At 43.3% G+C, this 16,581-nt stretch overlaps 1 protein-coding gene across 3 annotated transcripts in view; it reads left to right on the top strand.

The window, feature by feature from the left end:
• The window catches only part of RUNX3 (RUNX family transcription factor 3), a 149,940-nt gene that overhangs the window by 87,361 nt on the left and 45,998 nt on the right, over positions 1–16,581 (top strand). For all 3 annotated transcript variants that reach the window (XM_033157786.1, XM_033157784.1, XM_033157785.1), the window contains exons 5-6: positions 2,406–2,562; positions 10,212–10,316. In XM_033157786.1, the coding sequence (XP_033013677.1) occupies positions 2,406–2,562; positions 10,212–10,316 (262 nt within the window). The remainder of the gene's footprint in view (positions 1–2,405; positions 2,563–10,211; positions 10,317–16,581) is intronic.

Raw genomic sequence — 16,581 nt, 5'->3', positions numbered from 1 at the left:
AGGAAGAGATAGCTTTTGTATTTTAAACTGTAAGGACATGATCCAGAATGAAGTCAAATGCTTTTAAAGCACCATTGATTTCCACTGGAGAATTAAATACATTTTTCATTCTCTCCCGCTGAAATCAATTGAATAGATCATGCTCCCCAAGTTATCTTCTACTTCATCCCACATTTTAATAAAATAACAGTGAAGATTTGATAATATGCAGATTTGTTTCCATTTTGAACCACTCAGTAATAAATGCTGGAATTGGTCAACAGCCCATATGATAATAAAATAGGTTATTGGACTTAAATGCACTGCCTTAATATTTATTGTTTATGTGGGTATACCTATACATGTTACAGCCTTGTTTTCCAAGTGTCTGAGAAATACTATAATATACAGTAATAATAGCACTAGTTACAGGTAGGTAGCCGTGTTGGTCTGCCGTAGTCGAAACAAAATTAAAAAAATCCTTCCAGTAGCACCTTAGAGACCAACTAAGTTTGTCATTGGTATGAGCTTTTGTGTGCATGCACACTTCTTCAGATACTTACCGTATATACCCGAGTATAAGCCGACTCGAATATAAACCGAGGCACCTAATTCTCCTACAAAAACCTGGGAAAGCTTATTGACTCGAGTATAAGCCGGTTCACCTTTGCCGCTGTGGAGGAGGAGGAGGAACGAGCAGCCCGAAAGCAACCCTTTGGGCTGCTTCTTCCTCTTCTTCCTTTGCCAAGTTTGCATTTATGCGAGCAGTTCAGGAATGGAACAGGCTGCCTGGGGAGAGTAAAGAACAGCTGTTCTTGTACACTTCTTAAGGAATGGTTAACTGGGGAGAGCGGGTGGCGGCACGAGTGGAGAGAAAGGGCTTCTTTCTCGCCACCCCCACCACCCGCCTCACTCGAGTATAAGCCGAGGGCAGCTTTTTCAGCACAAAAAATGTGCTGAAAAACTAGGCTTATACTCAAGTATATATGGTATTTCAGTTTCTAAAGGTTTATTCAGAAGTGACTCTGCTCTTTTGTAACACGACCGTATGCATGTTTTACCCAGAAGTACATCCCTCTGAGTTCAATTTGATTTACTTCCAAGTTGCCAAACTCCAGTATTTTCCCAGTCTCTTTCACTTTTATATTTGTTTTTTTATAAACCCATTTTATCCCATTTCCGCATTAATCCAAGTTTTCTTTTTTTAAATAACCTGTGTGAAATTTTTTATTTTAAGTATATAACTTTAAATAGATTTTCTCTTGAAATACACATTGCTAAACACATTTTTCTCAAAAAAATACCCATTTCTAAACACATTAACTCTTAAAGTATGCATTTCAAAATGTATTTTTCATATATATTATTACATATTGCACTTAACAGTCAACTTTTTATATACGAAAGGTGGCTTAAAGAGACTTAACAAAAAAAAATAGCATGTACAATTAAAACCAACATTAAACTGAAACAGATTAAAAGCTAAAAACACATGCCTATTTGTGTGGACGAATACATCCTATGCAGAACATTTAGGAGGTACAAAAACTGGTAGACAACAAATTTCCAATCTACACATTAGTTTGGGAGGTGGAGATCAGGCCAGTGCATACTAGGATTCACAGAGATCAAATTCCTCAAGCATCCTGAGTGACGTGTGCACTGGATTGCAGCCTGAGACCCATGGAAGAGAAATTCACTGGTCAAGTACAGGTGAAACTCAAAAAATTAGAATATCGTGGAAAGGTTCATTTCTTTCAGTAATTCAACTTAAAAGGTGAAACTAATATATGAGATAGACTCATGACATGCAAAGCGAGATATGTCAAGCCTTTATTTGTTATAATTGTGATGATTATGGTGTACAGCGGATGAGAACCCCAGATTAACAATTTCAACTTCGGGGTTTTCATCAACTGTACTCCATAATCATCACAATTATAACAAGCAAAGGCTTGACATATCTTGCTTTGCATATCACGAGTCTATCTCATATATTAAACTCCAGTAGCTAATGAAAACAATTGTTTACATAAATGGACTTTTCCACGATATTCTAATTTTTTGAATTTTACCTGTATATTCCCCATGTTAACTAGTACATCTTTGCAGATGCCTGCATCATACATGCATACTGTGGATTTTTTTTTGTCTCAGGGGTCAAAACGTCTTGAAATGGCCCTCAGAGGTTGGGCAAGGAATTTTAAGGGCAAAGTTCTAGCTCTGCGGTACAGCATCTGCTTTGGATGCAGAAAGTCCCAGGTTCAACCCCCAGCACCCCAAGGTTAGGGCTGCACAAAATCATGGAAAGCTGCTACCAATCAGCAGACACAGTACTGAGCTAAGATGAGCCAATAGCATTAGGGGAGCTTTTTATGCTCCTGTGTTTCTAAACTCAACCATTTCTTGTTGCCGGTGGTTTCTAGGTGGTTGCCCTTGGAGACGTGCCTGATGGCACTGTGGTTACTGTCATGGCCGGTAACGATGAGAACTATTCAGCGGAGCTCCGGAATGCCTCTGCGGTCATGAAAAACCAAGTGGCCAGGTTTAACGACCTTCGCTTTGTTGGACGGAGCGGCCGAGGTAAGGAGACCGGAGATGAATGAGTTGATAACGAATTTATAGGTGGCTTCAAAAGGTGGCTGAGTTCTTGGAGGATATCCACACACGACGCAATCCACACATATTGCGCTTCTTTATTAGAACATTTCATCCTGTGTAAATATACCACACAGTGTGCCTTGCAACAGGAGTTCCGAAACTGGTTCGCGGACTATCTGTGGTCCAGAAGCTTCATTCAGGTGGCCCATGGCATGTCTGTGGATTTGTGGTTAAGATGGGAGACAGCACGTCTATTCCATTAAATATTCATATTAACTTTTAATTGCATTTTTAATGGTTTCTTTTCTTGCACATTCTATTTTATTGCGTTACAATCTGAATTCTATGGAAATTATCCTATAAGAAATAAAAGAAGCCATAAAAATGCAATTTAAAAAAATCAGACAGCTTCTAGGGCAGCCCATTACAATGGCTACAACAGGCAGAAAAATTATTAAGCAGTCTGCCGAACCTTCCGCTATTTTCACATGGTCCATGAGGTGGAAATCTTTGGAAACTCTCGTCTTACAAAGACTTAAAAAAAAAACTTTAAAAAACCCAACGTGATAAAAAGAGTACAGAATAATTTTAAAAGAGAGACTGGGCTATCAGTTAAATTAAAAAAAAACAACCCCATAAAATGAAAGACTGCTGGAACAAAACGGTCTTCCAATAGCAGTATGTAATCAAAAGGTCTCATCCCTCAGCAGGTTTGGGGGGGGGGGTCCCAAGTTTTACAGAAGTACAACAAATTTTGAGAGGGGAAGAAATCTAAAAGGGCGAGGGGGAAAAACCTCTTCCAAATTGAGGACTGAGCATGTTCATTGGGCACAAAATGCTGACTAGCTGTTTGAGGCAGTGGGGATGGGGATGGAAAACCCACGAGGAATTGAATAAGGGGGTAGCTGGCTGGGACCCTGACCAGCCTGGAGCAGACTACATGCCATGATTTGTCACAAGACCTACTTGTTAGCCATGATAACTGAATTGAACATCCACGATCAGAGGCAGTTTAAAGCTGGAGGCATTAAAAATGAAATGTACATATTATTTTCTCCATCACCTCCCAGAAAAATGGGTAGAGAACCTCCTGTTGGAACATTCAGGACAGACAAAAGAAAGAACTTCTTCACACATTGCATCGTTAAAATTTGCTCCCACAAGGGATAGCGATGGTGGCCACCAGTATAGATGGCTTTGAAAGAAGACTAGGCAAATCCATGGAGGATAAGGCTATCAGCAGCTACTGGCCGTGATGGCTATGTTCTCCCTCCGCTGTCAGAGGCAGTATGGGAATCACAAGTGGAGAGAAGGGCTACGACTGGGCGTCATCTGGAGGGCCACAGGCTCTGTCTGCTCCCACTGTACAACTTACAAGCACACATGCCCGGGCCCTGCAGAGAAGCTGTGAGGAATGCACAGAGGGCAGAGTGAGGCCAGCAGGTGGGATTCCAAGCCCCCACCCCAATGTTCATTCTCCAAAGATCTGTTGCATGTGCCTCTTCTTCTGCAAGAAGTGCCACACTGTAGCTGCATCAGTTATGTTGCATGAACAGCCCTGATGCTGATCTTATGGTGTGTTTCAGCCTGTGCTGCTGCTGCTACAGGAAGTGGCGCACTATAACCGTGTCGGCCTCTGGCCAGCCTTTCTTCCAGTCTTTTGAATGTATACATGCAAACCGTCAAAGAGATTTTTGGCTTCTCGGCATTAAGGCCCAAGTGATCTTAAGAATGATTTGCGTGTAATAACTGTTTACTTGTTGCTCTCTATGAAACCCAAATAGTTTACATTCTTTCGTGCATTTCCGCTTTCCCATTGGCTCCTTTCCTAAGTGGCAGGCAAGGCTTTCTTTCAAAATCTCCCCCACATAACTGCTTGCAGGTTGATGAATGGAAAAATGTTTTGCTTTTATGAATTAAGCTTTCATTTCTGTACTCAATTATTTGCTTTAAGTCTCCTCCCTCCCTCCCCTTTTTTCCATCCCCCTTACACAGATTTCCAAACTGTACATAGCTCCATCCGAATGTGACTCTTGAATTCATTAGGAACCCCCCTACTCAGGTCTCCATGTCTGGGATAAGAAATTACAGTAGTCTGGAGTCCTTGGGAAGCCTGTGAGGAGTTTGATTTCAAACTAGGAGACGTGTTGGTTAGCAAAAAGTCTTTTGTCTTCAAGTGCATGAAAGTTCCTGTTTGGGCTCTCTGTTCTGCATGCTATAAGTCCCTGTTTCTGTCAGTGTAGACTAATTCTGCACAGGATAGTGCTGTCCTGAACATGTATTTTACCTTTTGGGGTTTTTTTGCAATGATTTCCCACCAGTTAATGAGGAAACCCCCCTACATTTGAAAATCATTGAAGTGCAGAGGAAACATAGGTGAAATTCTCAAGGAATTTGTTTGTGGGGTTTGTTTGTTTGTTTGCATTCACTCTCACTTTTGAGTTGGATGAGTTTTTGTGAGTTTCCTATCTTTCACCAATATCAGGTAGCTTTCCTTCTACAGCCTTTCTGGGAGTCTGTGCTTCCTGAAAACCTCACGATATCCTTGGTTGTGATTTCTTCTAAATCAGGGGTAGGGAACCTTTGGCCTTCCAGATGTTGCTGAACTACAGATCCCATTCTCCCTGGCCATTGGCCATGCTTACTAGGACTGATGGTAGTTGTATTTCAGTAACATCTGGAGGGCTTAACGCACTGGAGTTCCAGCACCTTTTTGGTGCATTCCTGCAGCTCCATTAGGTTGGGGCACAGTGCCTGGGGCTGTGTGGCGTGACTATCGTGTTGGCGCGACAATTGTGGCTGCCGAAAGTGGGTAGGTGCACAGCAAGTTCCACCACCTCTTTTTCCAGAAAAAGCCCTGGGCTTAAGGTCCCGTACATCTGCTCTAAGCACAGGAAGCTAGAGAGGCTGCCTGCCATGTGCTTACCAGCTGTCCATTGTGTTGTTAGTGCCAGTGTTTGTAATTAGCAGGATCAAGTGCTAACTTTTTTGTGGACTGTACCACGTAAGATTGGGGGTGTGCAAATGTGTGTTCCCAGGGGGTGCATGTCTGAATGCTCACACACATGAACATGAAATCTCCTTGTACATAGAAATCTAGCATGCCAGCTAATCAGGTTCAGCCTAACATTTTCCTTGATGAGCTATTTTTCTGTGTGCAACACCCCCCTTCAATGGGGGAAATATCCAAAACTTCAGTATTGTGCCTTTAACAGCTTAATGCATAGAGAAGGTGGAGCTGCTCTTTGCCTGGAGATGCAGTGTTGCTGAAATGTTTTATTTATTTGTTTTCAATTATTGATATATACGGCTTTTCCTCAGAAAAGATAACAAAGGATCAAATACAGAACGAAAAAGAGCAAAATCCATAAATAATACAAGCGATACAAACAATACAATAATAAATAACACAAACTCCAAAACATAGAATTTCACTCACTCAATACACTTACACTCATTTACTATCCACATCCACCAAGACACCTGTACCTCAGACAACCTGCCCCCACACACCCATACTCACATATACTCTCAATAGTTACAGATCTCAATAATTCCCTGGGTACAAATATATAAAGGCTGCACTACAATACTGGCAGCCTAACACCATGAGGCAACATTTATGCAGCAGCACAAAAGAGAAATGTCTGCCCTTGTCCAAAACGGTGTAAAAAAACTAAGGCAGGAATGTGGGCAGGGTGAGAGGATCACATAGTTAAAATATGTAAATGGGATGGAAGTCTAACAGTGCAATTCTATGCAGTACAGGGGTACACATACCCCTAAGCATTTTGTGAGTCTTTGTTTTGTATTTATTTTTCCCAATTTGAACTATAAAATTGTGATTTTCTTGAGTCAAAATGAGAGTACCCCTAAACATTTTTTTAAGAAAAAAAAGCACTGGTTCTATGTATTCAGAAGAAAGCCATGTTGGTTTCAAAGGGGCTTACTTCCATGTTGGCGTGCACACAATTGCAGCCTAAATAAGCAATAAACAATAAAATCATTATTTTATTTGACTTCCTTCTTCAAGGACTATGGACCACTTGGTATAATAGTCCATAAAACAGCTTCTTCCCATCAGACTTGATTTATAGGCAAGCAACTTCAATAGGATATTGTATAAATACAAATATTTACACCTGCCTCATTTCTGTCCCCAATGAGCTGTTTCTGGTGATAAAGGCAGAGGAGGACTAGTTAAAGAAGGTGACTCAGTCTAAGTGGGGACAGACTGCCCACAGCAAGACAAAATAAAGTTGTTAATTCCTAAAGACAGAGGCTCCAGATTTTGTAATGTGGCGCTGTGGGTTAAACCACAGAGCCTAGGGCTTGCTGATCAGAAGGTCAGCGGTTCGAATCCCCGCAACAGGGTGAGCTCACATTGTTCAATCCCTGCTCCTGCCCACCTAGCAGTTTGAAAGCACGTCAAAGTGCAAGTAGATAAATAGGTACCGCTCCGGTGGGAAGGTAAATGGCGTTTCTGTGCGCTGCTCTGGTTCGCCAGAAGCGGCTTTGTCATGCTAGCCACATGACCCGGAAGCTGTACTCCGGCTCCCTCGGCCAGTAAAGCGAGATGAGCGCCGCAACCCCAGAGTCGGACACGACTGGACCAAATGGTCAGGGGTCCCTTTAACTTTACCTTTACCAATATGCATACACTTGGGTAAAGTGTGCATATAAATGCATATGCATGTGAAAATGACATATAGAAATGTCACTAAGGAAAATTGTTTGTGTGTGACAGAATTGCATAGAAATTTGTATGTTAGAATTTTGCACGAAGATGCTGATAAATTTTAATGAGGCCCTCTTCTTTTAAAATTGTGTGAAAATGGGGAGAACTGAATTTAAGATTTGAAAAACGAGAAGCTGAGAAAAACCAAAACTAACAGATTTGCCCAACCCAAGCCCATGCACCTCACTCTTGTTCGGGTGTTCTCCTTGTTCATAAACTCTTCATGTGAACAAAGGAAGTGAGGACAAGTGTACTCAGCTCCGTGCCCCATACCACTTTCCCCACCACTCTTCAGCTAGTTTCTCCCAGCCCTTTCTGGAGATGCCGAGGATTGAACCTAAGACCTGCTTCAGCTTGGAAAACAGATGCTCTCCCGTTGAGCTATGGTCCTTTCTATTGATGTTCTAGATTGCACTGAGACAAAGCCACCACTCTAGCTTCCCGGCAACTGGGTCGTTGTTGCTTACAGGAAAGGGTGAGGCAGTCTGCACAGTGCGAATGCAGAGGCAGATCCAATATGGCATTCCTATCAGTGCATTTGCACTGCACCAACCTCCCTGCCAGCTTGCCCCTTCCCTTCTCCCTTCTGGTAAGCAGCAGCAACTCACCTGTTAGGAAGCTAGCATAACAGCTCCACCCCACTTGATAGCAAGCCTCTGTGACCTTCCCTGAGCCACACAGTTGCCCACGGCAATTGGAGGGTGGGAAGGGATGCTGATGCAAATGGCACATATCTGTCCCCACTTCCCAGTTCATTTGTAGGGTTTACATACAAGCAGAATTCCTGACTGGGGCTCTAGAGGCAGGCTTATTTCACATGCTCTGACCTGAGCTCTGACACTCAAGGCAAGACCTAGGCCTAGTTGGCTCAGACTAAATTAAGGCCTAATCACCATAGTGGCATAGTGGTGTTGTTCCCTGAAGATATCCATCACCAAGGTTCCTGCTGGTTCATTCTGGTCACCAAGGTGAAACTGGGTTATGTTTCACCAACTGTCACAGATGCTGGCAGGAGCTATGCCCGTTATCAGTTGCCTTTGTTCAGCTATGATCCATAGCCAGCCAGCCAGTCTGGCGATGCTATCAGTGCACCTCCAACTGGCAATGGATTGTATGTAGTCAACAAAGGAAGCTGTGGTTTTGTGGGTTGAAAGCAAGGTTTTAGTAGATCTTTGGTACCCATCCAGATTCTCACAGATGATATATCCAGAGTTCTGCTTCTTGTTCAGGAGGTAGTGAACAGCTCCAGGTCCACACCATGGTGGCTAGTTTGTGGCCTTCTAGATTTTGTTGGAGTACAACTCCAATCACTCACCATTGGCCCTGCTGGCTGGAGCTGATGGGAGATGGAACCCAAAGGTTTCTGGAGAGCCAGAGGTTCCACATTCCCGACATTTTGGAAAGGTTAGGGCAAACTCTGCATCTCCCCTGGAATTCATACCACTGTCCCTAGCAAAGCCCACATCACACGTGATAGAGAGGTGGTGTAATTGTAGTGGCTAGGAGCATATGGTGGCCAAGAACATTTAAAACTTGCCTCAGCTACAAGCACAGGTAGGTCCTTGTGCTTTCACTTCTTCACCTGTAGAATGAGTTTAGTAATACTGGCATCCCTTATAGGGTGGTTATTTATAGTAAATGTTAGCTATTTGGCTTGACAGGTGCTCCTGAGTGTTTTTATTTGTTTCCAGATTTGGGCTGTTCAGAACTACTATATTACAGTAAACAACAGTATGAAGGATGGCTGTATTTGCTCCTCTACTCTCCTACCTTTAATTTAAATAAATAAGCAAACAAATTTCAAGTTCCAGCCCTCCTAGGATTATGCCAATCCAGAGTGCAGGTGGGAAGCTAGGGGGCTGAATGCTTCTTCCTCCAAACACACACACCTGGCCATGAAGTCCTGCATATAGAAATGTAGCACATTTGATAGAAAACTTGACAAAAACCCTCACATGCTGACTTTTTGCTGAGAGGAAGTTCTTGATACAGATGATGATTCAATCCAGCAGTCACTCCTGCCTCCCCCTGCCCCCCGCTAAACTTTGAAGTGGTACAGGCTAAAGAAGGCTGCATCTTGTGACTTTTCTGAAAACATAGATCAGTGTTTGTAATGTTTAGATGCTGTGCACTGTGTTATGACATCCTATGCCCTTTTAAAATGTGGGTTTTTTGGGGGGTGTTAATGGATTGTTGTTTGTATTTTGATTATGTGTTTTGTGGTTTTATATTTTGATTTTATTCTGTGAACTGCCCTGAGACCTCCGGATATAGGGCGGTGTATAAATTCAATAATAATAATAATAATAATAATAATAATAATAATAATAATAAAGTATACTATGAGACCAGTTGCTAATTTTTTCAGCTTACTGCCAAGTGTCTTAATACAATTTAAGATTATTAATTTTACCCCCTCTAGCTGTTTCTGCAGCCTCAGATCCTGACAGCAACGGGGTTTGTTCCAAGAGCAGTAGCAAAGGAAAGCAGCCTTAGTAAGCCCTTGCTTAAATTTAAGCCACACCTTGCTTTCAACATGGCTGCCCATCTACCATGGGTATATGTGGTAGACGCAAGGGAAGGTGTTGCTCTCATCCTGGGTGAATAAGGATCCCAAGATCCCCAGCTTTCATTTCTTTTTTTAAAAAAGGAGTAAGTTTCTAGCATTTGAAGCACCTGAGATATGAGGCAAAAATGTATAGGCGTCATTCTTCTCAAATTTAGTGAGAGACAAACCTTTCCCACCGCTTTCAGTATTCTACTCCCCCCACCCCAGGAAAACCCTCTGAGGGTGCCCATGCTATGCACCCTTCCATTATATCCATTATATACACTTGCACCCTGGACTCATGTGTGCTTTCTCTTCTCTGTTTTTTCCTCCCTTGGTCTTTAGGAAAAAGCTTTACATTGACAATTACAGTCTTCACAAACCCCACCCAGGTCGCTACATATCACCGTGCCATTAAAGTGACTGTTGATGGACCCCGGGAGCCAAGAAGTAAGTTTGTTGTCTTTCCTTGGAAGGGGAAGCGTGGTGTGGCCTGGCGACAGTTCTCAAGCTAATGCTTGTGGGTGCACGAGACCTTTTGCTGCTTTTAGGTAATCCAAGTTGTGTCGGATTGCCACTGTGGCAACACACTTGCTGTGGCTGCTTTGCATGGGTAACATATAAAAGTGCCTCTCATTGTGAAACACTTCTGAGACCAGTGTCCGCATCGCTGATGGAACTCTGCTGGCATGGGATGCACAGACCCGATCAAGGGGAATCATGCCTTGTGCACTGCTACACTGTACAGATAGTCAGAAGTGGCTCAGCAGGTGAGGTGAAGCTTCCCAGCAGGTGGGTCACTGTTGCTCACTGGGAGGGAGAGGGGTGATACAGCAGCAAAGAGGTTGATGCAGTGCAACCACACTGGAGGAACAAATCCAATGCTCCTGCTGGTATGTTTGCACTGCACCAACCTCCCCACTGTCTTGTTCCTCCCCAGTAAGCAGCAGCAGCAGCAGCAGCAGCAGCAGCAGCAGCAGCAGCAGCTACCACCGTGGCTCCTTCCTACCTGGCAAGCTGCTTCTGCTGATGGTGACATGAGAGGCAGCTAATCACAGGGGCCATAGTTTTGTGGTGGAACCCTGTCTGCAAACTGCAGAAAAAAAATGGGTTGGAAAGGACCTTGTGCAGGGCAGTCAGCCCACCATCAGGCAGAGTGAGGCAATTGCCTCAGGTGGCAGATGCTGTGGGGTGGGCAGTGTGGTAGTTACCCGGCTATTTCTACTGAGCCTCCCTCCCCACGCCCCTCTTTTGGAAATTGTCACCCTTAGCTGGGGGGGGGGGTATGAATCTGCCTTTGCCCCATTCAGAAGATTGAAGGGAGATCGTCTAACAATGAGTTAGACCTGAAATTTCCCTAGCAAGAGAGGTTCTTGGATACTTTGTCAGGGCTGTTAAAGGAGTCTCCAGCAGAGCTCCTGGCTCCTTCAACTCTCTCCTGTTGAAACTCTCTCCCACTCTCACGAAAGATCTGACCAAGGCTCACCTGGCCCTGGCTTCTTTTTAAATTCCTAGGAACCAGGAGGTACTCAGCAGTCCCTTAGAAATCAATAACCAGTGACCTGCCTTTGGACACTATGCCCATCTACTAGCAGAATTGTTAATGGTGGCCCAAATTCAACTGTGAATCATCCCCTACTCCTCTCTTACATTTCATCAGAGGACAGAAATTAAAGATCTCTGTGATAGGCGGATGAGCTGCTGTTACGTTGGACTTACCTATTCTAATTGGATGAGTTTCTGTCAGTTTAAGCTTGCGGGCAACCCAGCTTTGTGCTAATACCTTCATGTGCCAAAAGAGGGTCTTTCTTCCCCTTCCCCTTATTGACTGAAATTTTGCAACTGGCATTAGAACATGGCTTTGGGGAGGCAACAGCAGCCTCACCCTGTCAACAAAGTGTGCTAGCGTGGAGCTGTTAGAGTTCTTCTTCTTTAGGTTTCCCCTCATCTCCATTGGTTATATTTCTGAACTGCGTTTATGCCACGCATCTAAAGCACATTTCATGCCCCTACCCAGCAAATCATGGGAACTGTAGTTTGTTAAGGGTGCTGAGAAAGGCAGCTCTGTGATGAGTAAACTACCGTTCCCATTATTATTTTAGGTGTGGGTGGTTGTACTTTAAATAAATGGTGCGTATGCATCCTAGGAGCAGTGTCACGATAGCTGGGCAGTTAGGCAGTGGAACCATTTATTTATTCGAAAGCATTGATGAACTACTTATTTTTAAAATCTCTAAGCCGTATACAATATCAAAAACAAAGGAGATTGTTAAAACAAAAATACAAACTAATAAAGCAGCAATATAAAAACATGTAAAAGCAAATAAAACGAAAGTTCAGCAACACTTCAAGTGCATGAAACAGGCCCAAATACAAGCCTGGCAAAAAGAGAAGCCCATGCAGTTACCTAGAGCAGGCATAGGCAAACTCGGCCTTCCAGATGTTTTGGGACTACAACTCCCATCATTCCTAGCTAACAGGACCAGTGGTCAGGGATCATGGGAGTTGTAGTCCCAAAAAATCTGGAGGGCTGAGTTTGCCTACGCCTGACCTAGAGGTGTGATAGGAGCTTCAGGCAGAGACTGGGGAACTGCTTTTTGGGGGATGCTCTGGATTGCTTGCGATTGCCTGTAAGGCCCCAACTGAATGGTTCCAGTTTTCATGGATATGCGTGTATATGCAAGGACATCTAGGCAGCATACAGTTCAGGGCACAGCCTGCCATTTCCCACCCTGCAGCTGCCAGGGTATGTTTTTGAATTTAGATAATCTGTTGTAGGGTGGTTGTGAGTTTCTGCTTTATCCCAGGCAGCAGTTAAATAAGTGGAGTGTGGCCTGCCACAAAGGAACTAGGCATGGGCATAGTGAAGGGGGTGGGGTCTCAGGCTCTCAAGCATGGTAAGAATAGGTCAGTAGTATACAGGTATGTTGGAAGTAATATGATAAGACACACAAAGGTGGCTGTGCATATGTGTAATGTATGGGTCTAGAGGTGAATCAATCTCTCTGTTTCAGTGTCTCATTTCCCCCACAATCTTATGTTTGGTTCATGTTTCTGCAGCAATTTGCCATTTTTTAAAAAATGCTCATGAAAAATTCTCAGCATTTTAGTGTAAATTTCCCCGAATGCACACATTTTTGTATCCAGTTTTGACTAATATATACATTTCTACAAGCACTTTTCTCTAATACTGTAGTACCCCGTGTTATGCACACGATCCGTTCCAGATCACGCTACGTAACATGGGTGTGCTTAACTCGAACGCCCCCCCAAAAACCCGAAAGTAGCGCGATTTGAGCGCTTAAGTGTGCAGAAACGTTTTGCGCATCCGGGGGTTGCGCGCGCTCCAGAAACGCTTCCGGGTTGCGCGCGTTCTTAACTTGAACATCCGCAACCCGGGGTATGACTGTATAATGCATTTTTGTACATTTCTTTCACTAAATGCACACTTTCCCTGAACACAGTGCATGTTTGTACACATTGTTTGACTGGCGAAACTGAATCACAAATTTCAGTAAAGTGTGAATTTGAAGGATAATTGTGTTTTGCTCTGGGTTTTGGTTGAAAAACGGTGAATTGGGTCATTTCTCATTAAAATGCAAAGAAAATCAAACTTCTCCCCCATCCAGAGGGGATAAAATTGACTTTGCCCAAAGCAGCAAAAAGCTTTTGGGCCAGCCTTTAAAATCATTATATGTTATTATTGAATTGTTTTATCACTGATACACTTGCACCCTGGGCTCCTTTGGATGGGTGGGATATAAATTTGATTAATTAATGAGGACACAAAGAAGCACTTCTCATTGCATTTCTTCATCTCTGCTTATTAGTGAACCTAAGTTAGATGTGTCCATTACCTTCATCAGTCTGCACTGCAGCCCAGGGCTCCTGCAGGAGGAAGGGTGGGATATAAATCCAACAAACAAACACATGCTATCTTCCATATCCTCTAGCCTGTACTCCCAGCTTGCAGAAGCAGCTCCAGAAATGTAACCCTCCCAAGTGCTTCTTCTTAAGTAACAGAGAGGAAACAGGATTGGAGTTGCAGGAGCTGGTTGATGATGCAAGTGGAAGGCTCCAGGTGGCCACATCTGATTAAAAAGTGCTTTGGGTTTTGTTTGATCTGCAATCAGTCCATTAATCTCTTAATTACACTGACTAATTGATCGTTGTTTCAGTTTCCTCCTCTGCTGTAGTCTTCAAAGACAATTTGTTTTGAATCTGTGGAGGGCTCAGTAATGGATATGAGGATGTAAAGCCTGGCTATATCCAAGTGACCTAGTGCAGGGGTAGCCAATGTGGTGCCCTCCAGATGTATGGGACTTAGGGGATAGTATTCAATGCAAATTCCACTCAGAGTAGACCACTGAAGTGAGTGGACATGACTAACTTAGGTTCATGTATCTCAGTGAGTCTACTCTAAGTAGGACTTAGCTGAATGCAACCCAGGATTGGGCACATTAATCAATCTTGGTTTCTCTGAGCCTCTAATTTTTCCTTCTCTGCATTTCCTCACAGGTTTGCAATTTTTAAAAATTCTCATGAAAATTTGGTATTTTAGAGTGAAATTCTCCTAATGTACATATTTTGTACGCAATTTTGCCAAGTAGACACATTTTTGCAATGTCATTTACCCTAATATAATGTATTTCTGTATGTTGTTTTCACTGATATATGCACACTTTACACACACACACACACACACACATCCCTGTCCAGCTGTCCTACCCCACCCAAGAAGTGTTCCTATGATCGTATCATGAGACAAAGTGAATCAGCAGAGTTGAAGGTGGCATTGAAATCAGAAGACTAATAGACAATAATAATAAATGTTGATGATGATGTTGCCCGACATGTATATTGGGAGAAATTCACACAAAAGTGCTGATGAGTTTTTATGGAGACTTTTAAAAATGGCAAGTGGGTGTAGAAATGTGGAGAACTGAAGACTGAAAAAATCAGAAATGGAGAGAAACCAAAGTTGGCATATACCTTCATCCTTATCATGATGGCTGTATGTCACCTCCAGGATCAGAGGCAGGAGCGATCTCAGCAGTGGCGTCGCAATGGGGGGCGGGAGGTGGTGGTGAGCCACGGGTGCAATGTCTGGGGGGGGGGGGTGTGTGACAAGACAACCCACAGCAGCTCGCGGCGGCGCAATCAGCCATCACGGCACCGCAGCCACATGTGGAGGATCCTCCATTCATAGCCGCGAGCAGAAAATCCCAGCGCTGGCTCCAGCGCTGTACGGACGGCGGTGGATCCCTCCATCACCACTACAGCTGTGAACAGAGGATCCTGGCACTGTCCATACGGCACTGGAACGGTGGCGCCGGCAAACCGCTATGTACAGTGCATGTGTGGCGTCGCTACGTATGGCGCATGTGTCGTATGTAGCAACACCGCACATGCGCCCTACGTAGCGACGCCCTGCCCCGGGTGTCACGACGCCTTCATTCGCCCCTGCCTCTCAGCACCCCCAGATGGGGGATGCAAGTGGAAGAAGGCTTGTTTGCTTTGGGGAGACATGTGGTTTTCCACCATATGAGCAGAATAGCTGAGTAGTAGACCCTGAAGACTTAAAAAAAATGGATGAAGCATTTTATTGGATTGCATTGCTGGCTCCTTATCCCAGACTTTTTTGAACTTAGAACAGACTTTTTGAAGTAATGGACTTGACTAATTTGAACCCTTTTGGTTATATAGAGTGGCTGGGGAGACCCGGCCAGATGGGCGGGGTATAAATAATAAATTATTATTATTATTATTATTATTATTATTATTATTATTATTATTATTATTATATCAACTTAAGTTCTTCCCAGAGTAGATGCATTGAAATTAATGGACCGAATTAATTTGTGCTTCAATTATATGCTACATATTCTGGATTGCATCCAACCAAGTCATACTCAGAGTAGACCATGGAAGTAATAAACTTGACTAACTTAAACCCATTGGTTGTAGTCGCCTAAGTTCTACTCAGAGCAAGTGCATTGAAATTAATGGGCCAAAGTTAGCTGTTTCTATCCATTTCAATAGGTCTAGCCTGAGTATGACTAATGTTATACACAGGCCATTCATTTCAGTGGATTTACTCTTGCATATGACTCAGCTGGATACAATCCAGAATACATAACATTTTATTAAAAACAGCAACAGATACAATTAAACGGAAGAGGGAGCCAGCAAGAAAATGCTTGGTGGGATTTTTAAATTTATTTTTTACTTACAGTCTTCATGATCTATTTAAAGGTTGTACAGAGGGCCAGAGAAATGCAAAGGTGTTGTCCGCATGTGTGTGAGCTAAGTAAAGAGGAGCAGAGAGGAATTGCCCTGAAATATCTCCTGTTTACAGTTAAGGCAGCTCCAGAATAAAGTCTGTTTTTAATGTTTACTGCTACACTTGGAAAGCCTGATTATATATATAGAGAGAGAGAGGGAGAGGGAGAGAGAGAGAGAGAGAGAGATCGGAGACAAACAGGCTGGCTTCTGTTTGCAAAAATGAACAAAATTATCCCACTTAGGAGTGTATGTTTTGCTTTCCTTTTGAAGCAGGGCCCCTTTGGACATACAGTATATCACTCATCCCAGGTTAATTTAGATGAGGTGATTGAAACAGTATCGCAAGGTGGTCAATTCCTCCTCTTTCCTTTGAGAGAGTTATTACTTTCCTCTCTTGGCACCTATGAGTGGCGTGCAGAACTCTGCAGAG

The sequence above is a fragment of the Lacerta agilis genome, chromosome 8, assembly GCF_009819535.1.
Source record: "Lacerta agilis isolate rLacAgi1 chromosome 8, rLacAgi1.pri, whole genome shotgun sequence".
Taxonomy (NCBI): domain Eukaryota; kingdom Metazoa; phylum Chordata; class Lepidosauria; order Squamata; family Lacertidae; genus Lacerta; species Lacerta agilis.
The sequence above is the reverse complement of the archived record's forward strand: the minus strand, read 5'-3'. Positions and strand labels throughout refer to the sequence as shown.